Source organism: Myodes glareolus, chromosome 1 (genome assembly GCF_982192425.1).
Source record: "Myodes glareolus chromosome 1, mMyoGla1.1, whole genome shotgun sequence".
Taxonomy (NCBI): domain Eukaryota; kingdom Metazoa; phylum Chordata; class Mammalia; order Rodentia; family Cricetidae; genus Myodes; species Myodes glareolus.
In genome coordinates this window covers 34,147,338-34,169,788 of record NC_142026.1, presented here as the reverse complement: position 1 = coordinate 34,169,788, position 22,451 = coordinate 34,147,338, and the positions used below count along the sequence as shown (strand labels likewise).

At 43.5% G+C, this 22,451-nt stretch overlaps 1 protein-coding gene across 10 annotated transcripts in view; it reads left to right on the top strand.

Moving 5' to 3' along the window:
• The window catches only part of Hdac4 (histone deacetylase 4), a 258,455-nt gene that overhangs the window by 13,051 nt on the left and 222,953 nt on the right, over window positions 1-22,451 (top strand). For 9 of the 10 annotated variants that reach the window (XM_087905520.1, XM_087905534.1, XM_087905529.1 and 6 more), the window contains exon 2: window positions 19,616-19,854. The exons of the other annotated variant lie outside the window; for it this stretch is intronic. In XM_087905520.1, coding sequence (XP_087761646.1) covers window positions 19,833-19,854 — 22 coding nt within the window. In that variant the 5' untranslated portion in view covers window positions 19,616-19,832. The remainder of the gene's footprint in view (window positions 1-19,615; window positions 19,855-22,451) is intronic. 10 annotated transcript variants of the gene reach the window in all.

Here is a 22,451-nt window from a genome sequence, read left to right as displayed (position 1 = left end):
CATTTAGACCTTGAAGGGCTCCAGAACTGTGTGCTTCCTCCTGAGAGTAGCTGTCCTGCTTGTCCTAGTGTATTGGGAATAAGAACACTTTCTCTGTCTCCTGGTATGAGGGAGACTAGGAGGCAGCAAAGTTCAACTAAGACGCGTGCATGGTTAGTGCTGAAGAGAGGGGTGGGGAGTGTTTCAACCCTAGTCATGTGAGTCCTGATTCCTGAGAGAATCATCAGAACAGGGCATACCTCGTGGAAGACAGTGCTGGCTCCTTGTGTCCACACACGCGTGTGTGTGGTATTTGTTTTCTCCCACCTCTGGACTTACTAGTAGTCCTGCACTGGCCCCTACCCACAGCAGTGTGGTAACCTGGGGGACGTATAAGGAGACATTTCTTGTCAGAATGTCCTTGACCTGTGTATTCATGAATATAGAAGTTTATCTTAAACTGCTAAAACCTCATCCTTGGCCAGATGTGGTGGTGTACACCTTAATTCCAGGACTCTGGAGACAGAAGTAGGCAGATCTCTGAGTTTGAGAACAGCCTGGTCTACAAAGTGAGTTCCAGGATAGCTAGGACTGTTACACAGAGAAACCTTGTCTTGGAAAACAAAAACAAAATTATCCTAGGCTATATTTAATACAATGAACATTTTAGGGCTAAAAGCAGAAGGGCCCTGGGAGTGTGCTTCGCAGCCAGTATGTGGTAAAGCAGCCAGACCTATCTTAGCAGTCAGCCCTTGCTTCTTTGGAGGAAGGGCAGCTCCTTTTTATTGAAGGCTCCCTCACAGAGAAGGGATAAAAACCTTCCAAATGTCATTTTGCACATATCTGAAGGGGTTGTGGGTCTTTGGAGCCCACCGGGTATCCTGGGCATCTCAGTATAAGAACACTTGGTCTTTCAGACACTAGGTACTTAAAACCTGCCTGGCTCAGTGTGGCTTGGCATGCAACCAGCTCTTAGCAGCCATGGTCAGAGGTGTCCTGGGTCATTTCTTTTTCCCTGTCCAGGGTGTTGTTGGAGGAGATAGAACACTGCACCCCGTTACTCAGCTACTGCAGAGGCGAGCTAACCAACCAGTGTCTGTTGGCTCTTTGAGCATGTACGCAGGTGCATCTGTGTCTCAGCTTCTCTCCCTTGGTTCCTGCTCTTGTCCTTCTTGGCCACAATTGGTGATGCTTACCCAGGGGTTAGATTTTTCCGCACACTCTGCAGAATTGTATGGACTTACCAGCATCTTCTTTTCTTTTCTTTTCTTTTCTTTTCTTTTCTTTTCTTTTCTTTTCTTTCTTTTCTTTCTTTCTTTCTTTTTTTTCTTCTTCTTCTTCTTATTTATGTATTTATTAAAAATTTCCACCTCCTCCATTTCCCTCCCACTCCCCCAACATCTTTTCTTTCTTATTTCCATTCTGTACCTGTCTGTCTCTTTTCCTCTCTCTTGTATGGGTCAGCCTCTAAGTCCTGCCATCTGAGAGGAGCATTGTGAGTTGAATGGGGTGGGGTTGTCTTTCATCAGAATAGGGAAGACTGTTTGTCTGCCCAGTCCTTCAGTGTATTGGGTTTGGAGATGAACTTTTCTTGGTTGCCCTGCCCATGGACCGTGTCCTTGACGTGGATTTCTCTGAGATTCTTGGAAGGCTCAGTTATAAGGTACTCATTCTTGGTTCCACTTGGTTAAGAGAGGATTGCGCCTACCTGACCACGGTTAGATGAGTTTTCTAGGTCTGACACAATCTCTGCACAGATTCCAGACTCACAGTTTGCTCATATCTTGTTCATACTCTGTATCGAAGTTTGTGGCAGACAAAGGTCTGTACAAGGCTGAACCTCTTACTGGAAGAGCAGAGCCAGGACCCACTAGTGAGAGGCAGTGCTGGACCTACAGTGATATGGGATTTTCCGGAGCATTTGGGAAGGGGTGGCACAGGACCCAGGTGTCTTCTGGGTACTGGGGAAACCAGAGCAAGATGAGTGTACTGTTAGATAGGTGCCTTTAGCATGGGTATATTAATCTCAGAGGTACCTTTCATTTGTCTTTAGAGAAAGTAGAAACTGTCACTTAGGTCGGGTTGTGTCTGGGATGCTCTAGCCCACCTCTCTTTGGAGGAGTGGGCAAACCTACATAGAGGAGCGGGCCCTACAACTCTTGGGGTTTACCCTCAGTTTCTGTGAGGTGAATCATCCAGGTTTCTACTCGGTAGTCCTCCATTTACATGATCAGAAAGGTATATAATAAGAATTTTGTTTTTGATTGCCTGAGTATTTTTATTAAAGCATTTCTAACATCATTAATATTAAGGGAACTAAATTGAAAGACTAGATCAGCAATACAAATAAGCAGTTACTGTAATTGGGAAAATACTAATGATTTAATTTGCATATGTGGCAGAAGCATTTTTTATGACTGCCTTGATAATAAAAGACAGGCTGAGTAGCACAAATGCGAGCAAATGAAGAAATCCATTAATTCTCCTATTCATTTAAAAAATGGTATTCCCGGCTTTTACAGTTACAGTTTAATAATTAGGGTGCCTAATTTTAATCTGTTCCGTGGGTGCACACCCTGCCTAGCTTGGGCAGCCAGCTGCCAGTGGTGGGATTCTGTGCTTGACTGAAAGAGTGCAGGAAGCTGGGGTCCTAATATTGAAACCACAGTGATATGATACTGTTGGCTATGTGATTTCCATTGCTATGGAGCATGTGAGCCAGTCTTGTTGGAGACGGTGTGGTGACTTGAATCACTCAGGGTTGAGTATGTTGGAGGGTTCTCATCCCTGGGTGTTTGTTGACCCATCCTTCCCCAGGAGCCATTTGACAGTGAAGAAGATGGTATGGGTTGTTATAAGAAGCTGTGCTTGTGGTACTGGGTTAAGGCAGTACCTACAGGATACACCCCCATTCCCACCCTGCCCCTGCCACTGCCACTTAACTCAAATGCTGCCAGTACTGGCCCAGAAAGCCCTGATATGAACACTTCTTGAACATGAGAAACAAAGGACACTGCAGTAGTGGAGGGTGAATCAGCTGCACAGTCAGAGAGACTAAACCGCTTGGGGGTAAGTTACACACGTCATTTCTAGTTTGGGGGCGAGGAAATGAAGTCAGCTCTCATTTACATATTTTGCATTTGAATGAAGTGTACCTTTATCCCTTTCTTTTCTGATCTTTTAATTTTTGACTTTAAGCTTTGGAAGATGGGTCTAGATTCCCCAGAACTTCAGTTTCTTAGCAGAGCAGACAGATCGTTAGAGATAACAAAGAGGCTTATTTGTGTGGTGATAACTATACAGCGTGAAAGGACTGCTCAACTGTCGTGTGTTTTTAGAGTATACAAAGCAATGCATTGAGAGTCCCTGGTCTTGCCCTGCAGCTCCCAGGCTGCAGTTTTCATTGCAGTGGGGAAGAAAGGCAGTCAGTAGGTGACATGTCACACTGAGTCCATGGTTGTTTCCTTCACTATGACATGATATGCTTCTCCCATGTGTGAGTGACAGTTCCAATTTCTGTAAATACATGTACATGTTCTGAAGTTGTGTGTTGACTACTGTTTGTCACCAGTTATTTTACCAGTAGCTGGAATGTGAACACAGCTTCTGTTCTTGGCATCCTGCAGGTGGTAATGAAGGTGCACATCACTATGCACTGGGAAGTTTACATCAGTGCCTTTCCTTGTTCTCTGAAGTGGTCTATAAAGGCTAAGTAGAAGAGGACAGGCAGCATGGCTTTGAATGGAGGGGACATAGAAGGAATGAACCCATGTAACCAAGTAACTTGACAATTTATTGGATTTGTGTGTAGCCTTTTAAATTAAAAAGTGTGAAACTTGACTAACCATCTGTAAGTGTACTGTTCAGTAGCATCAATTCACAGTCATAACCAAATGCAGAATATTCTCAGAATTCAAACTATACATGCTGTTATAGGGTTGAAAGATGAGCGGCTTTTATAAAATGAAGGTTTTTGTTGGTCCCATGGTGAGCTCAAACACTTGCTCAATCCAAAACAAACAAACACAAGATGGGATGAGACCAATGTTTGTAAGTGTTGTATTTATATTTAGTGGTTAATAATGTGTAACATTGTCTAATTGCAAAGTACATTTAGTGTCTACATGTGTGTATGCGTGAGTCTGTACCTGTGCAATTGACTAGAGGCCTTTGGGGAACAAGATCCATGAGTCACTGCAGAACTTGGACCTTTTTACCGTTAGTCCTTGCTGACAAAGTCCAAACCTTCAAACCTGATAAGGCTGTCTGCCTTCTTTCTCTACATGAATCAAACTCAACTGTTGGCCTTGGTGCTCAGGAGTCAGGATTGAGACTTTGCATTGTCTCTGTCCTGGGTTATGCCCTCCTTTTTCATACCTGGTCCTGGCCCAGTGGGAATTGGTGTTGCTAGTAGGGGCTGGGACATTGACTCCTCCTCCATCATCACCTGACTGAAGTCTGTGGTGATCTGCATTTGTCTTCTCCCTGCAATTACCATGTGGCCTAGACCTGGGGAATTGCTTGTCATTGTCTGGCATCCTTAGTACCTGTGAGAGGGCCAGATCTCATTCACAGACATTATTGCTCTTTCTCAATGATCTATGATGAGACAGGTGCTATTAGCTGGTTCCTAGTGTTCTTCAAGTTTCCAATGTGGAGAACTATCACATGGCCCTGGAGATACAAAGCCTGCCTCAGGGCTCAGCCCAGTCAAGCTCAACTCAGCTCCGCCTGGTGCTCTGTGGGGCCTTTTGGGGATGGAACCCAGGTGGTGTGAAGACAGGGTGAGGGTGATGAGTCCATGAGCTGGGAGGGCAGCTAACGCAAGAAGACCATAGACTACACATCCTGGAGCAGGTGATTTGAAGGCTGTGGCACTGGCACCCCCTCCAAGGATTCAGCTTTCTTGGATAGCAGCAATCACATCTGGAGGATTGTGCTAGGCCTGCCTTCTGCAGAGAAGCCTGCAAGAGGTGGGCAACTGGTAGCCCTGTAGGCAGGTGGGGGCTGATTGGGTACTGCTTGCTCAGTTATTTTAGCACTCGTTTATTAAGCATCACCAGCACTTACACTGCCGTCATGATGAGTTTCTTATTTTCTGGCGGGCAGCCTGGTCATGACCAGGGCTCACATACCTGTACCTGCAGTGGGACCCTAGTATTAGTATTGAGTCCCACTTTTTTCAGATTTGCCCCAACTCTTCTTATGTACTTTTACACCCTTTGGATGATAAGTCTCAATTTTTCTCTCTTCATTCCTGGAGTTTTCTGCCTCCCAGCTTTTGCTCCTCTAATTTGTCTTTAGGAAGGGCAGGTCTCTAAGACTGCCTTTCTACTCCTTGCCTGCTTCCACCCAGGAGTTCATTGCTTTTGGCACTTTACACTACATGACTTGCCCTATGAAAGCATGTTGTTCCAAAGATCCCCACGTGTGATCAGTGGGTTGGTACAGGTCATCTTTCTGTGAGAATGGAGAGCTTGGGGGTGGAGCTGGAGCTCTGCAAAGTCTGTTTCTGAAAAACCATTTTATTAGAGGCAAAATCTTCTCAAAGAGAAGAGTAGGATACACACATACCCTCATTGGAGTGAAAGAGGATACTCAAAAGACAAGTATCCTGGGTCCCTAGGTGAAACCTCGGAATAGCTGCTGAGAGCAAGCAGCTCAAGGGCCTGCAGATGACATTAGAAAGTCCTTTGTGCATGGAGGTAAGGATATAAGCCTATAGATGAACCTCTCAGTATAGTAGTCTTTTGTCACTGTTTGGGTATATGTGTACAGCGTGGAGACTGGCAGGGTGTGTACACCATTCTTTGACAGGTTCTTAGCTTCTTTGCCTCTCAGGCCCTCCATTCCATCTTCTCTTTGTTGGAGGTCATTATTTTATCCTATCTCCACAATTGCCTCTTGCCTCTTCTTGATGCTCCCTGATATTCTGGTTTATTTATTTATTGATTGATTTTTTGAGACAGGATTTCTCTGTAGCTTTGGAGTCTGTCCTGGAATTAGCTCTTGTAGATCAGGCTGGCCTTGAATTCACAGAGATCCACCTGCCTCTGCCTCCCAAGTGCTGGGATTAAAGTTGTGCGTGTGCCACCGCTGTCTGGCTCCTTTGATATTCTGTCCCTGACTGTAGTGTCTGCTGGGTTTTGTCTTCGTCCAGGAGCACAGGTCTTGGAGCTGTCACACACAACAGTGGCAGTACTTTTCTGTGGCCAACTCGGGTAAAGGTATAACCACATAGGCACAGCCTAGTCCACGTCTGTGTCTTGACTGCAGGTCAAGAGGGCACTGGCCCACATACATAGGCTGAGGGAAGAGACGAGATACTGTACGTTTTCTTCATTCTTTTTGGAGAATGGGAGAGAAGGTGTTTTGCATTTCATAAAACATTCATTTAAAGTGAAAGGCTTTGTAATGATGACAGACACCAGGCAGGTGAGGTGGCCTTCGTGTGGTGTGTGGAGTCATTGCTATAGCCTCAACACAAGAGGGAGTCAGGTAGCATCATGCCTATGATCTACTGGGTGGGCCTGCTTCTGAACAAGTCTGTGATGCTCCTGATGAATCAGATCTTTCCCTCTGTATGTGGTTTCTGCCCTAGCGGGACCCACTGCCAGTTCTGCCCCTTATCAGGTGGTAGTGACAGAATGATGGATATTGGGCTGGTGAAGGTGTGGCCCTGTGTGGTTTGTGGGGTCTCCAAGTGGAGAGAGAGCAAGAGCTAACTTGCTCTTCTTTACTCAGGGAGGGGTTGCACTGAGGAGGTGTGTGGCTTTCGGCAGAAGACAGTCTCCCACCACAAACCTCATGAGTATCCCAGTAGGCACCGGGAGAATGTTGGGCCTTGTTTAGGCTGCAGACGCAGAGGTTTTGTGAGCAGATGTTGGTTGACTGCACACACTTGGGGATATCACACTACATGATGTGGGAAGTGCCATTTTAGTTAGCAGGCGGCATTGAGACCATGGTGGCCATGCTGTCCTTGTTGCCCAACCAGATCATTCTCTTTCAGCTCATAGAAGCCAGTACAACAGGCACACTGGCTATGAGTCACTGACAGAAACCCAATGCCACACTTCGTTTGCTTGCTTTTTGCTGTCTTGTCTTAATTTTTCTCTTGTTTTCTGTTGCTTGAAGGGTACATTTTCCACCTTCTCTTGTTGTCGTCATCACATTCATCATCGCAGTCATTCCATTGTAGCAACTGTCTCCTTTGTTGCTCTCCTTTGTTGGGATTTCAGTTGATTCCTTGTGGCTGAAGGTTCTGACACTTACCCAGCCTAATTCTGGATTTCTTTGTGGGATTTGGTTCTGGTCTTTGTCTGTGTAGTCTAGGAGCATGTCAGTCAGTCATTGTCCACAGCATCTTGCTTTTCTGGCATATCCCCTGTGTGCTGTGCTACCTCAGTGGCATCTAGTCTTAGTGTTTCTGCTTTTGCTTGGTCATTTTCCTGGTTATCACTTAAGTGGTGAATTGTCTGTTCATATAAATCTAAGATGGATTCAGATTCACACTTAAGTAGCTCACTGGGGGTGGGAGTACAAAGCCTTTTGGGCTTTTTTCTCATCTATTCAGGTCTTGTAAGCTACCCCAAACACTTTCGTTGGTGTAGTAAAAATTCCACTGAGAGCAGGCAAAAATATCCTCAACCTACTCAATGAGTAGATGAAAAATTTCGAAAATGTTTGACAAATAGGAGCCATGCTTATGCAGTCTCACAAACAAGAGAGGCCAGGAAGGAGCAGACTGCCAGCATACAGAGCACTCCGGTATCTTGTGCTCAGATACTGGACAGTTAGAGGCTGCTTTAGGCACAGGTTGGTAGAAGAGAGAGAACCAGTGTCCATTTCAGGAGGGGCTGTGGCTACCCCTGTTCGGTGTGACTCACTCAACCCCATGCCCCACTCTACCTTACTGGTGTAGAACTGAGGTGTGAGCTTCTCTACTCTCCCTGTCTCCAGACACTGCACAGGTAGTAAGACACTTGGAGGACAGTCTGTCTGTATACAGTTGGTGGTGATGAAATGAGTGCACCTGGATGGTGTGTTCTGGAGGTGTGACTGAATGAATGAATGGGCTATGGAGAAGTCTGTGTGACAAGCCCATATTTTAAGGCACAGTAGCTACCTGGTATGGGCATGTGCATCTTGAAGTAGAAGGGCACACCAATGGGACCCACAGGATGAAGGCTGCCTGTTGAGCTGTGCTGAGAAAAGAGACCCCGATACTCTCATTCTTGTGTGCTTGACTGTCCTCACATAGCATCTGGAAAGTGCCACAGTACCCTGAAGAAAGCAAATCACAGAAGCATGGTGGAAAAAAGTAGAATTGATTTTCCACCCTCTGAAAAGACTTGGGGTTCTCAGAAACTCCAGAGGGCACTGAGAACTGCTACTCAAGTGGTGTCTGTGTGGTTGGAGATGAGAACTCATTGTCACTGTTTTCCATCTGTGACACTGTAAGTGAGGCTTCTGTACAGGTGTCTGATACTACCCCAAGTTAGTGTTTCCAAGTACCTGCTTCTCTATCAGGATGGTGCTCTGTTTACTAGTCCAGGGTGGTGGTGGCGCATGCCTTTAATCCCAGCAATTGGGAAGCAGAGGCAGGCAGATCTCTGTGAGTTCGAGGCCAGCCTAGTCTACAAGAGCTAGTTCCAGGACAGGCTCCAAAGCTACAGAGAAACCCTATCTCGATTAAAAAAAAAATAGTGGATAGAAGTGGATGTATTAGTTAGTTTTCTGCTCTTCGTTTAGACACCCTGGCCAAGGCAATTTATGGAAGAAAGAGTTTATTTTGGCTTAATGGGTCTAGAGGGCTAGGAGTCCATCATGGTGGGGAAGCATAGCAGCAAGTTGCAGGCATGGTAGCAGGAGCAGGAAGCTGCTTGCACAGAGCAGAGAGAGCAACCTGCAAGCTGTATAGTTCTTTTAATTTCATAGGCCACTCCAAGTGATGGACTTCCTTCAGCAAGACTGCACCACGTAAACCTCCCCAAACAGTGCCACCAACGACTGGAGATCAAGTGTTCAAATGCCTGAGATTATGGGGGACAATTCTCATTCAAACCCAAAGTGAGACTTTGAAGCCATTTGCTTTCTCCTCTGGGATCCTGTGTGGGTCATTGATAAGTTTTGGGTTTTTCTTGGGTTTTTCTTTACAGCCACCTATCTGGGACATCCTGGCCTTTTGTTTGTTGCAGTTTGGTATTGAATAATGCATAGGGTCCTATGCTAATCTGGGCCTCTTCTAAAGTCATTCTCCAAAATTGTTTCATTTTGCAGGCAAAGGAAACAAGTATCATTTTATCTGAATGTTTGATCCAGTTGAGCCTTGAATGAAGAGTTTGTTTTACCAAGAAGTTTGTACATGTTACAGATCATGGCCAGAATGTGGTGTTCGTCATTTGTAACCTCAGTGTAGAGTAGCAGTAACTGGACATGGCCATCAGCAGAAGGATCCATAGGGCTTTTGTGAAGAAAGTGTCAGGCCCTGAGGATGCTGCCAGGTTGCTGCCCCTGTTCCTGTCTTCGTCATAACTTCCAGCATCTGATCTCTTGTGCATTGGAAAGAGCCATGGCCCTCTGTGCTGACTCCCCTTTTCTCTCTGCCCTTCCTCCCGCCCTCCCTCCCTCCCTCCCTCGCTTCCTCGCTCCCTCCCTCCCTCCCTCCCTTCCTGGTTCCCTCTCTCTCTCTTTCAAGATAGGGTTTCTTTGTTTATCCCTGGCTGCCCTGGAACTAACTCTGTAGACCAGGCTGACCTTGAACTCCGAGATACCCCCCCGACTCTGTCTCTTGAGTGCTGGGATTAAAGGCTTGTGCCATCACTGCCTGGCTGTGCAGCCTTTCTCAGCTTGTCCAGACTCATCTCGTGGATTTGTGAAGTACCATGTATTTTATAGAACACGGTGAAATGGGATTTTATTACTTTCAAGTATGACATCTATTATGAAAGTAAATATAAATGTCTCCCAACAAAATACGGGGAAAAATCTGTAGTCTTTCACTGTGTGAAGCCATCTATCACAAAATGACACACATAAAACAAAATCACCAAACCTTAAAGTCCATATTTCATTTGCTGAGGACAAGAGGGCTTACTAAAATGCTTACTATATAAGTAAGAGAAATCATACAGTTAGCAGTTTATTTTCTCTTAAAATTTATTTAAATTTTAATTAATAAAATTCAGATTAAAGTAAGCATTTAATCAAAACATTTAAACGATTTCATACTCATTTTTTTCTTTTTGACCATCCTGACTCAGGTCTTTCCTTGCTATCTGTGTGTCATGTGCATCTTCAACTCTTCTTTGTGAGGTTTCTTTCAAGGGAGAATGGCAGATTTCTTGTGCACCTGGAGATTGTAGAAGGTAGTGGCAAGGAATACTGTCAGAGCATGGTGGTGGCGTTGCATTAATTCCAGTACTTAGGCAGAGACAGGCGGGTCTCTGTGAGTTCGAGGACGACAGGTCCATAGCTACAGGGAAACCCTGTCTCAAAACACCAAAAAACCAAAAGCAAAACAAAACAAAAAAAGAACTACTGTTAGTGTTTATTCATTAGCTGGAGAACCAGATGAGAAGGAACGTGCTGACAGGATAGGCATGTGGGTATTCTTTTGGACTTCTATGACAAAAGATGGCTGGCTGCCTTTGAGGAACTGAGCCACATTTCCCACTCTTTCATGAGGTTCAACTTTGTGAGAACATGACTGCAGCCAGAAAGAATGTGGGTTGTACATTCCAGTCATTGGCCTTGCCTGCCTTCACATAGATGGGAGCAGTTACCAGCTCTTCAGCCACTCCCTTGTTCTTCCTATAGTTCCACACTGCGCTCCAGGATGTCCTAGGCTTTAGAGCAGTATTACCTGGTTACAATTTTATATTCACATCACTACCCAGTACAAACCATGTGTGTCTGCCTGCTTCTGCTTAATATCGCAAAGTGCAATCTGTCTGTGGCTGTGTCTGTACAGTTTTATTCTTGCTGTAGAGCATTCTATAATATGACCAACATCTGGAAGGTTTCCAGTTTTGGGCTATCACAGATAATGCTGGTATATCCTTGTTTTTTTAATATTTATTTTTTAAGTCAGAATATCATGTAGCTTCAAAGTTACTATGTAGCTGAGGGCTGATTTCAGATTCTACCTCCCCAGTGCTGGTATTACAGGTGTCTACCACCGCACCCGATTTATGTAGTGCTGGAGATCAAGTTCATGGCTTTGTTCGTGTTAGGCTAGCTAGTTCTTCAGCCGAGCAACATTCTCATCCCACTTCTTCGTCTTCATGTGCAGAACTAGAGAACAGGTTGGGTCTGCCCTGGAATGGCTTTAATGGGGCATAGGGTTTGCATGTTACTTCCTATCACCAAGGGATTTGTTTCCTGGGTGCTTGGGCCCTTCACACTCTCAGGGTTGAGTGTGAGAGTTATGTTTTTTCCATGTCCTCATTAATACCTGGTGCTTCTTTGGTTATAAAGTTTAGACATTTGGTTGAATTAGTCCTGCACTATTGTAGCTTTGGTTTTCATGTTCCTGTCGACATAGATGCAGACACCTGTTTATGTGTTGACTGACTGCTTACAGACCCTAGTGAGGAGCTTGTTCTTACCATTTGCCCATTCCCCCACCTAGGCTGGGGATTGTCAACTCTTCAGATTTATAGGGATCACTTGTGAGTTTTGGGTGTCAGTCTCTTGTTGAATGTTCTGTGACAGGCTGCTTCTGCTGTGTGTCTGTCTTCTGTGGAGTCTGGATAAATTGAACTTTTTTTTTCACTTTATGATCTAAGGAGATTTCTCTAACTATATGAAAATACTGGATTTTTTGGTCTTTTGGACTGGGTCTGTAACCCATCCCGTTTTTATGATGGGTTGATAGGTGGATCATGACCCGAACATTATGTTTAAAAAAGGCTGAAACCTTGGGATTTAGGGTTGACTGTTATCAGATGATCTTGCTTGTATTGGTTTCATTCTAGAATATTATGTCTTTGGCTTTTTAAAAATAATAAATCAATATAATATAAGTGAAAGTGTAAGTCTTCCAGTTCCTTTCTATTTCTTTGTAAAATTTAATATTAACTTGTCAATATATAAAAAATTCTAATCTTAATTTTTGTTTGTTTGTTTGTTTTTGAAACAAGGTTTCTCTGTGTAACAGCCCTAGCTGTCCCGGAACTCACTTTGTGGACCAGGTTGGCCTCAAACTCAAAGAGATCTGCCTGTGTCTGCCTTCTGAATGCTTGGGATTAAAGACATGTGCTACCACCACCTGGCCTAATTTTAATTTTTATGGTGATGGCATAGACTACCAGTTGATTGGGAAATGTCGATGCCTGAGCCATTGTTAGGTCTTTAAAGCCGTATGCATAGAGTATTGTTTTTATTTAAATCTTTTAATTTTGCTTATATATATATTTATATTTTCCAGTAAAGCCTATAAGCTTTACATCTTCTGATAAATTTAGTCCTTGATATTTGCTGACAATCTGATGGTATCATCAGTGTTTTCTCAGTGTGATTTTCTTTTTGTCTCTGCTGTGTAGAAACATTTAGGCATATTGACCATATTACTTTGCAATCTTAAGCTAATGTAGACATTTTAATAGTTCTTGGCTAATTGTTCTGCGTTTTCTGTGCATAAGGTGTACCATGTGTGCATGAGGTGTACCATGTGTGCATAAGGTGTACCATGTGTGGATGGCGACATCACCCTTCCAGTTCTTTTTCATGTCTCTTTTCTGGTGAAGGTCTAGAGGCATTGTTGGTAGTGGTGAGCGCAATGTTCTGTAGATGATCTGCCTTTGTCACTCTGCACTCTTGTCACTTTTTGCTTGATGGTGTTATTAACTGCTACTGCTCCACCAGCCACTGGGTGTGGTGAGGGACAGAAGATGCTGCTCTCTTGGCTCACAACTCTTTTTGGTAACTTCATAAGAAATCCTTTTAAAGATTTATAGCTTCTAAAACTTGCTCATTGGAAGTCTTTTTTTTTTTTCTTTTTTATTTCATGTGAAGTTTAAGCCAACTGGGATTTCAGAATTTCAAAGTTGCAAGAGGGAGGAACCAAAGTAACCTAGCACACAAAGCCACAGTGCTGCTTATTCTGTTTGGATTCCGAATAGAAATGCAGAAAGAGATGTTTTTGTATAATAAGTTTACCCAGTCTCAGACTGCAGTTAGCAGGATGGCCACACCTGTCATTGTTGTCCTGAAGGTACTTGTAATTCTCTCTGGGTCTTACGGACATGATCTTTTCATCTGTGTGGTACCTGGAGCACCCTGGGTCAGTGGGCCTACGTGCTGTCTTCTGACCTACCTTGGTCTGGTTCCCCATATCTGTGTCGGGTGGCTTTCCTTTTGGACTGCACATGGTTTCTGGACCTGGCTCAACATTCTCCTCATTTCTAGTCACCCTTAGTCCTCTGCCTCTGTATCCAGATTTTTTTTTTCCTTTCTCTTAGGATCATGGTCCCTGGCCCACCCAGCTTGGCTCTGACTCTGAAACAGTCTGCAGTGGCACTGGGGAGTGACTGACTGTCTTGGCCAAGAAGGAACTCCAGAGGCTGGTGTGTGACTTAATGGAAGGCAGGGTACTCTGCTGCGGGAGTATCTTACTCAGTCTTTCGTAACACCCTGTTCCAGACCCCTCCAAATTCTGCCCTGATGAGGGCCCCATAGGCTCTGCCTCTTTCACAAGGAAGTTGAAATCTGAAAACCTTCTTGCTGGTAACAGAGTTGAGTAGATGGGGCTGAAGCTAATTTTCATCATGCCTTTGGCAATGCATTAACAAACAACAACAAAGCCCAAGGCAACAAACCCATACTAGGTTATAGATGAACCCACCTGTAACAACTTACAGTTAGATAGAGATGATGGTGAAACACGAATGGCAGAGTACTCATGATTGTTGAAGTTGGCTCCTTGGGTTCCCTGTACTATTTGCTTTGCTTGTGTTTGCTTCAGATTTCACAACATAATAACTGTTCTTCAGCAGTTATGTGGAAACTCTATAAGAATCTTAAATTTAAAATTACCTTTAGAGGTTTTTTTTTCTGAATTTATATATATTTTTTAAATTTATTTTTTGAGACAAGGTCTTACTGTGAACTCAGGCTCTCCTGGAACTGGCTATATAGACCAGACTGACCTCTAACTTGTGGAGATCTGTCTCCCTCTGCCTCCTAAGTGCTGGAATTAAATGTGAACACCACCAGGATCAGCCATATGTTTTTATTTCTTATTAAACAGTTTAGACCCATCAGAATGGAGAAATCTCTAAAGGAATGTAACTCCTGGGCACCAAAGCCTGCCCTCCTGCAGAGGCATAGACCACTGACTTGAAGTGATGCATGGACAGCTCTGGAAGAGGGTCTGGGCGGACATCAGAAGGCTGAGGACAGAAGCACAGTGTTGAGTGCATGGTCCTGACTCCTTGTGAGCCTGTTTGTCAAGTGTAGGGCTTTTGAAACTACTTTGAGCATATGAGAACATAACCAGTAAACTGTATGTTGCAGGAGCTAGGTTTCTCAGTGTTGGAGAAAGACACTAAAATGAGGAAAGGGCAAGTAGCAGAAACCTTGCAGTGGTTAGCTTGGGACCTAAGGCATCAGTACTAACTTGATATTAACAAATGCTAACAAAAAAAAAATGGAAAAAAAGAAAGTGTGAGCAACCAGTTTAATGGAACTCGACTGGATAGAGCCGAGTGAGTAACCAGAGTAAGTTCTAACATTGGCTTATTAGCATACTGGGCAGAAGAAAAATATTCGCTTGTCTTCATTAATATAACTAACCAAGTGAGTGCCCCTGTGCATTGAATTTGAGCTAACATGTATAAGAGAAGGAAGCCAAGTGCCACCCAACATCAGGCCGACCCCCATAATGGCAACAGTTGCAGATGGGCCCACTTGATGGATCTGGGACCAGAAGATGTCCCTGCTATGTTTCTGTCTTCTCAAATACCTGACATTTAGGTCTTTAAAGGCTCTTGTTAATTTTATGTAAGTCCTTGGCATAAAGATGTCTCTGATTCCCTTTTGTCCTTTTACTGTTTGTGTGGTCTGTGTTCATCCCCTTTTGATAACATAAATTTTCATTATAATATGAAAATTTTTCATACTCATAAAGTTTTTCATTATGAGTCTGGCTAAAGCTTTGCCAGCCACATTTATTTTCTTCTTTCCCTTCTGTGTTCCTGATAGGGGCTCACTGTATAGTACAGGCTTGAATTCATTGTTTTGCTTCCTCAAGCCTCCTGAATGACTGGTTACAGGTGTGCCCCACCGATCTTGGCCTTATTTTTCTTTTCTTCATTGAATTGATTTCTACTCTTTGCCATTGACTTTCTGTTGTTTATTTGGCGTTCAATTTATTCTGTTCTGATTTCTTAAAGTGAAGCCTACCGTCACTGAATCAAGACTGTCTTTTTTAACACAGAGATTCAGTGCTGAGAATTTCCCTTTCGACATTCCATATTTTGATATATTGTGTTTCTATTTTCATTCATTGTGAAGTACCTTCCAATTTCTTCATTCATGAAATGTTTTTATTGTTTATTTTGAGATGGAGTTCCTTGTAGCCCAGGCTGCTTTCTGACTCTTTATGTAGTTGAGGATGACCTTGAACTGCTGATTCTCCTACCTCCACTTTCCAAATGCTGGGATCACAGGTGTGTGGGGAACTGAAATGCGTTATTTAGTTTGTAGATATTTTGGGTTTTTAAGACATTGTTCTATTGTTAGTGATTTTTAAATTAATTCCAGTTTAGTAGAACAAGTTTATTTTATGTGACTCAAGTCGTTTTAAACCTAATGACACTTGTCTTATGTTCTATCTCAGTACCTGCTCAGAGTGTTAAAGGACAGTGAAGAAAGTGCACCCCAGTGCTTTTGTATAGAATTGTATAAATGTCACCGAGTCACCTTGAGGTGTGTGTATGTATTCTAGTATCCTGCTAGCTTTCTTTCTGCTGTTGTGTCTGTCCCTGACTTCCTCAGCTGTACTGGTAGATGTGCCCATTTCCTTCATGCTTTTCTTAGTTTTGCTTCTAGTGTAAAGTGTGATTTTCATTTACTGTTCAACTTACTGATCCTTCTGCCATTAGGAACTGGACCTCTGTATCCTGTGTGATGACTTGGTCCTAATGTTTATTTTGTCTGATGCTAATGTCTTTTTCACAGTTTGCTCTGGGTTAGTGTTTGTGTATTAGTTATTTTTATCATTGTTGTGATCAAGGACTTGACAGATGTAAGGGATTTATGTTAGCTTATGGTTTCAGAGGGTGTGGTAGAGCGTCAGGCCAGGGGGGCTAGGAAGCAGAGAAAGGTGGGCTGCTGGTGTTGGGCTTGCTCTTCCAGTTCCCCCTTTCATACTCTGGGTCTCTCAGTCTATGGGGTGATGCTTCCTTTATTCGAGATGGCACTTAGTACTCAGTTCCTCCTTATAGAAAGGACCTCACAGACACACAGAGGGGTTGCTCATCTTCTCTTGGGGGATTCTAAGTGGAGTCAGTTGGACAGTGGTGGCTAGCCTGCACGACTTGTGTGATAGATCTTTTCCTATCTTTAGTTTATTTGTGACTTCATAGTCAAGCTCAGCTCTGTGAAGAAATGTATTGTGTGTAGTTTTGTCATCATTGCCATTGTGTGACTATTACACAGACTAAGTGACCACAGTGTCACATGGTGATCCTTTTTAATGTGATCACTGCTGTATTTGCTGTATGCAGTCTGTTGTTGACACTTACGTCATTATGTGGCTTGTGCCTATACTGAAAATGTGTTCTTGCAGGTAGCACATTGTTGGGCCTCTGTTGCTTGGGGAACACTGATGTTACTTAAAATGAATGACCTTCTGTCTCTAGACCGTTTCCAATCCCATCTCATGGTGGTTCTTTCTATCTGGTACAAAAAATTACTCTTTTATTAATATGTCTGAGCTCTGTCCCTTAATGGAGTGTCTGGACAATTTGATGAGGCTGCAGATACAGGTGAGAGTGGGCTTAGTTGTCCTTGATTCCCAAACTCAGAAACATTTTCTCCTTTAAATTAGTTGTTGTCACTGTTTTTAAATCTTAAAATTTTGCATTTTGTTAGGACTATTTAGTGTCTTTTTTGAACTGTGATGTTTTTATTAATGCATTTTTGTAGTGTATTGGTTATGAACCTCCTCTTCTTCTAAGCCCTGGTTTTTCTAGTGTTCAGTTTTGCTAATTATGAGTCCTCTCAGAACATAGATATTGTGTCACAACAAAAACTCTTGGGTTCTGTTAGAAGGGGCTCCTCTTCATCAGTGATGCCGAGAGAGCTTTCTGGAAGCCGTGGGTGGGAGCTGTAAATCTGGGAAGCTGACCTATCCTGTAGGAATGGCAGGGTGGGCTTTGATGGTACTCTGGTCTGGAGGGTCTGTTCTTTGAGGATAAACCACAGTCCCCATGTGGGGCCTGTCAACAAGATGCTCCAGAATACCTTAGAACACATCTCAGAACATGATTCCTGTCTTAGTCAGAAGGAAGGTTTTTGGAAGTTTAGCTATCCATGACTCAAGAAATGAAGGTGCGTGTGGTGGGTGGGCAGGGGGTGATCAGGAAGAGGATCAGGACAGTGAAGATACATACACAAGGGAAGTGGTGGAGAACAATGTTTAAAGCTTCCTTGAATGGCATCATGACCACAATGAAGAAAGCGGACTCTGTGAAGATCTCAGGAGTCACATGCGGAGTGTACCAGAGAGGCCGCCTGGGAATGCAGAATCAACAACAGATGTGTCTGAGGCAAGAGGGTGGGATCTGTGGAGAGAGTCCAGCAGCATATAGAATCTCTCAACAAGCCAGAATGAGTTGAATAAAAATAATCAAGGGTGACTGAGCATTTTTCAGAGCAAGAAGATGGAAATGTATTCAAAGGGTCTTGCTGTGAGCAAAACGAATCAAGAGACACTTAGCAGTGCACCGTCTGACAATATTTTTAAATTCCCAGACTAAAGAAAAGTCATGGTAGCATGTAGGCAGAAGAAAATGACACTAGCAATACCCAGCCCTAAAAGTTACATAGACAGAAACTCTGGGGTAGCTGGCCTTAGGATATTCCATGGTGCCAAGGGAACAGTGTTACAGGATGGATGGTTGTGGGCTTTATACCTAGCAAAGATGTGTCTTTGTGCAGGATGGATGCAAAGTTGCTCAGAGTCACAGGGTTTGCAGAGTCACTTTAAAGGAGTGGTGTCCTGATTGAGGAGTAAAAGTTCTAAACCTGTAGATAAAAGTCGTGGTACTGTTGGATGCAGATCAGCTGTCATAAAGATAAGGGGCCACAGAGTTGTAGGCAATAGTGTAAAGTTGGAAACCACCTTGGACAGCCCATGTTAGAGACAGCCCTTGACATGATGAGCTGATTAGTTGCAGGAAGCTGGGGGAAAACATTTGACTTGCTTAATAATAGTATTCATAAGCTGGACATAGTAGTGGATGCCTTTAATTCTAGCACTCAAGAGGCAGAGGCAGGCAAGTCTTCTTGAGTGCAGGACCAGCCCGGTCTATATAGTAAAACACTCAAAAAACAAAAGGATTCATCACATTCTTAAAGGAAAAGATAGATATAGACAGATGCTTCAGTAAGTACTAGAATTAGAATTAGTCAGGTAGAGGGTTGCATTCATTGGTTTTTCTCTGAAGTGACTGGGTTGTGGAAAAGTCTGGTCGGGGGAGAATCTGTTAAATCCATGGCTTTTGACAGTGCCCTAAAGCCTGCAGTCTTTTCAAACCTTCATAAGCATTTGTCAAGTGGTGTAGTGACCTGGCAAAGTGGCAGCCGGGGAGTAGGTTGCTATCTGGGCAGTGGTTCCTATGGGCAAAGGTTGAGAAAGATAAGTACAGCAGGAAGGGTCTGAGTTTGGATGTTACCTTGCACCTGACTCTTGGAAGGGGGTTCCCCAGGTGCTGTTCAGGTACTCTTGTACATGACCATGCATTCCTTATAAACCTCTGAAAATGTAGTTATAAAGATGGACACATGGGAGGTAAGTTATGGAATTTGAACTAAAGTTTATGGTAGCAGCTATGTGCAGAGAAGTCTGGATGGGCGCTTGTCAGTGGAAGGGCAAGGTGGGGCAGTGGCATTTTTCCCTGTGTACAAAATAGTGCAACGTGGATTAAATTTCTATCAGTGGCAAAGTTCTATACTATTTCCTCCCAAAAGCCTGATGGTGGGGAAGTTTCTGGAAGAGTGGTTGATATCGCTAGATAAGACTTTTAGCTGAAGTTGATTTTGCGCCCCCCCCCCTCGAGACTTTTCTGGATGTCATAATTGACAGATGCTACTGGCTTCTGGTGGGTGGAGGTCAGGGATACTGCTGGGTTTTTCCATTAGCGTAAGCTCCACAACCCAGCCACTGCGCAGCCATTCTGTGATGTCAGCAGTGCAGCAGTGATGAGGAACATTGCTCACTGATGTTGTTTTGCTCACATGTAGTTTTTGACAAACCTCAGTGGTTCATGCTGATAGAAATGGTTTAGTGTGAATTGTTTTTTCTGATTCTTGGGTTTATAAACAAAGAAAAGAGTGAAAACCCTTTCCTTTAGTTAGGTAATGATCACATCCCAACTGAGGGCTCCTTTCTTCTCTGACCATGCAGGTTCATCTCTGTAAGGCCAGGTGACAACATCTGCTCTTCTTGTGGATTACTTGGTTAACAAGACCCTACCAGTGAGACTTCGAGTTTACGCAGCTGGGACCCGAGCAACCTCGGTTTTGTGCTTGCATGTGCTGGTGGAAGTTTGGAGCTGGTTGGAGCTACTGTTTACGTGGACATTTTGAGCCATTTTGAACTTAAGGCGCTGACGCTGCTAGCAATGAGCTCCCAAAGCCATCCAGGTAAGGCCTGTATCTTTAGTTTCTAGTGTTCCTGTTACAGATGTGCTGCTGCTGCCACTGCAGCCTGTTGTTTTGCTTTAGATTTTGCTTTCCTGTTGCTGTTGGTTTGCAGCATCACCAAATGTTTAGTAACTTGGGGTTCTTGTCTTTTGGCTCAAGGGGCTGTTGTAGACCTCCTGGAGATTCAGAGGATGCTCTGGGTTTGCATGCCCAGGCAGTTTCCTTGATGACCAGGAAAAAGAATTGTGTTTGAGTATGTGATGGGTAAACATCAGCAGATAACTTGCAGAGTGAGTTTCTTGTCGGAGCCAAGTGAGGGGCAGTGCTGCTGGGGTGACCCCAGGTAGGGTGAAGCCTTGGTTCCACACAGCCAGTCCAGTGTCTTAGCTTGCTTTCTTTGGTGCCATTTTTTTTGTTGTTGTTGTTCGTTTGTTTTTGTTTGATTTTTGTTTTTCGAGATAGGGTTTCTCTGTAGCTTTGGAGCCTGTCCTGGAACTAGCTCTTGTAGACCAGGCTGGCCTCGAACTCACAGAGATCTGCCTGCCTCTGCCTCCCAAGTGCTGGGATTAAAAGCATGCACCACCACTGCCTGGCTCTTTGGTGCCATATTAAACATTTCACAAGTCTTTCTGATTCTCAATAGCCCTAAATGCCTTCGGAAATGCTGGGTCAAAGGATTAGTCTCAGGTCAAGGTGCTGGAAGGGCAGAACAGGATTAGAAATTGGGCCTTAACAAATACATATAAGATTTGTACTTAGAAAGTAGCAAAGACTATCCATGGTAAATGTAGAGAGCCCTAACCTCCTGAAGAACTTTCGGCTGCCTTTGGCTACTTTTAGAGCTTTAGGTGTCAGTATCTGTCCTGGGTACACACAGGATGCTGGATAGATGCTAGCTAGGATGGATGCTTGAGGTTCTGTCACCCTATTTCTGAGCATGCTCCATTGGATAGAGGCAGAGGCTTAGGGAGAGTCTCGGCTCTTTCTTCTCTTACTGCTGGGAGCAGAGTGCTCACACACTTCTCTGGGGCATTATCTGTTTGTCTGAAAGCTTCAGAGGTCAGGGTTCTGGGCTTTATTTAGGTAGGAGGGTTTTATTGAGTCAGTTGTTCGTGTATTGATTGTTCTAAAGAAATGGTTTATGGTGATTGTAAGAAAAAGTTAAGCTGTGTAGACTGGAATGGCTACAGTAGATACTGGTATGTAGGTATGCCTCCCACTCTGCAGTGAGATGGAGGTGTGTGTCTTCCCTGTGTCCACATCTGTATGTGAAGTAGTGTTAGATGTTTTTCTATGTTAGTGTATTGTGAATATCTGTGATGTCAGTATGCACATAAACCTAACATTTTAATATTCTTCTGACAGTTTGTGACTATGCTTTATGTGGTTATGGCAGTGTTTATGATAGCTCCAAATTGATATCACACAATTACTATGAATATATTGTGTACAGTACTGTAAGTTTCTCCACAGGATAACTTCTGAAAAACTGAAGCTGGGTCAGCAGACATACATGTTTAAAATGTCTTTAGGATGACTGAAATTGCTCCAGAATGTTGTCTGACTGAACTTCCTAATTGTAATGTATAGGGAGTCGAAGTTTCCTACCTTTCACCACTCTGGCACTGGGTAGATTCAGTCTGTTTTATTTCTTCTAGTCTGTTGGAGAAAATGACTGTTTTCTTTGCTCTTTAAACGGGGTTCATACTATGTGACCTGATATAGATATAATCAGATCTTGTACACACTACCCAGGCATCTGAGGAAAAGTGTGCTCTTGTTATTACATTGTTGGTCGAAAGAGGTTTGTAAGTATATCTTTGTACTGTGTTTAAAATTCTCTCATATGTATGTATGACCTAGTTATGTACAAGAGTACATTCTCCCTAAATGTTACTTTCTCCCTATGTCTATTAACTCAATTGAGTTTTTAAACCAGGATGCCCTTTATTCTTTGTCTTCTTGATTTCTGAGAAAAGTAAAATGTTCAATTGTAGTTATAATTTTGGTATAGTCTTTTAACATTATTAATCATTTTTCTCTATACAGTTTAGTGTTTTTGCCCCAGTGCTCAATTAAAAATTAATGACTATTCTTTTGATTAATGAGCTCTTTTACCAGAGTACAGTGTTTATTTTGTTCTGTAAAATACTTGCCTGTTTTTGGCTAATGGATCTTGCCCCATCTACTTACTTCTGACTTTTTCCAGCCACTTTCTTCAAGCCTTATCCTCGTGAATGGGGTCAGCTGGATCCTGGCTTTCTCCCTCAGAGACTCTTTGCCCTTTGTGTGGGGAATTTACCTATCATTATTCACTTATTTCCCCTCCTCCTCCCTCCCTCCCTCAGTTGAGGATCAAACTTGGGGCCTCTTGCACACCAGGCAAGTTCTCTACCATTGAGCTGCACTTCCAGTCCCTCTGCTTGTTTGTCTGTCCTTGGGGTTTTGGTGGTTCTTCCTCTTGTGTCAAGTTGTGTGTGCCTCTGTGTCTTCTTGCAAGGAGCTGCTTTGTGCTGAGACTTCAGAATGCTTGCATGTCTGTGGCTGGACTGTTTGTTCAGGGCTTGGAACTTGCTGAGACTCCTGCCTCTCCAGCC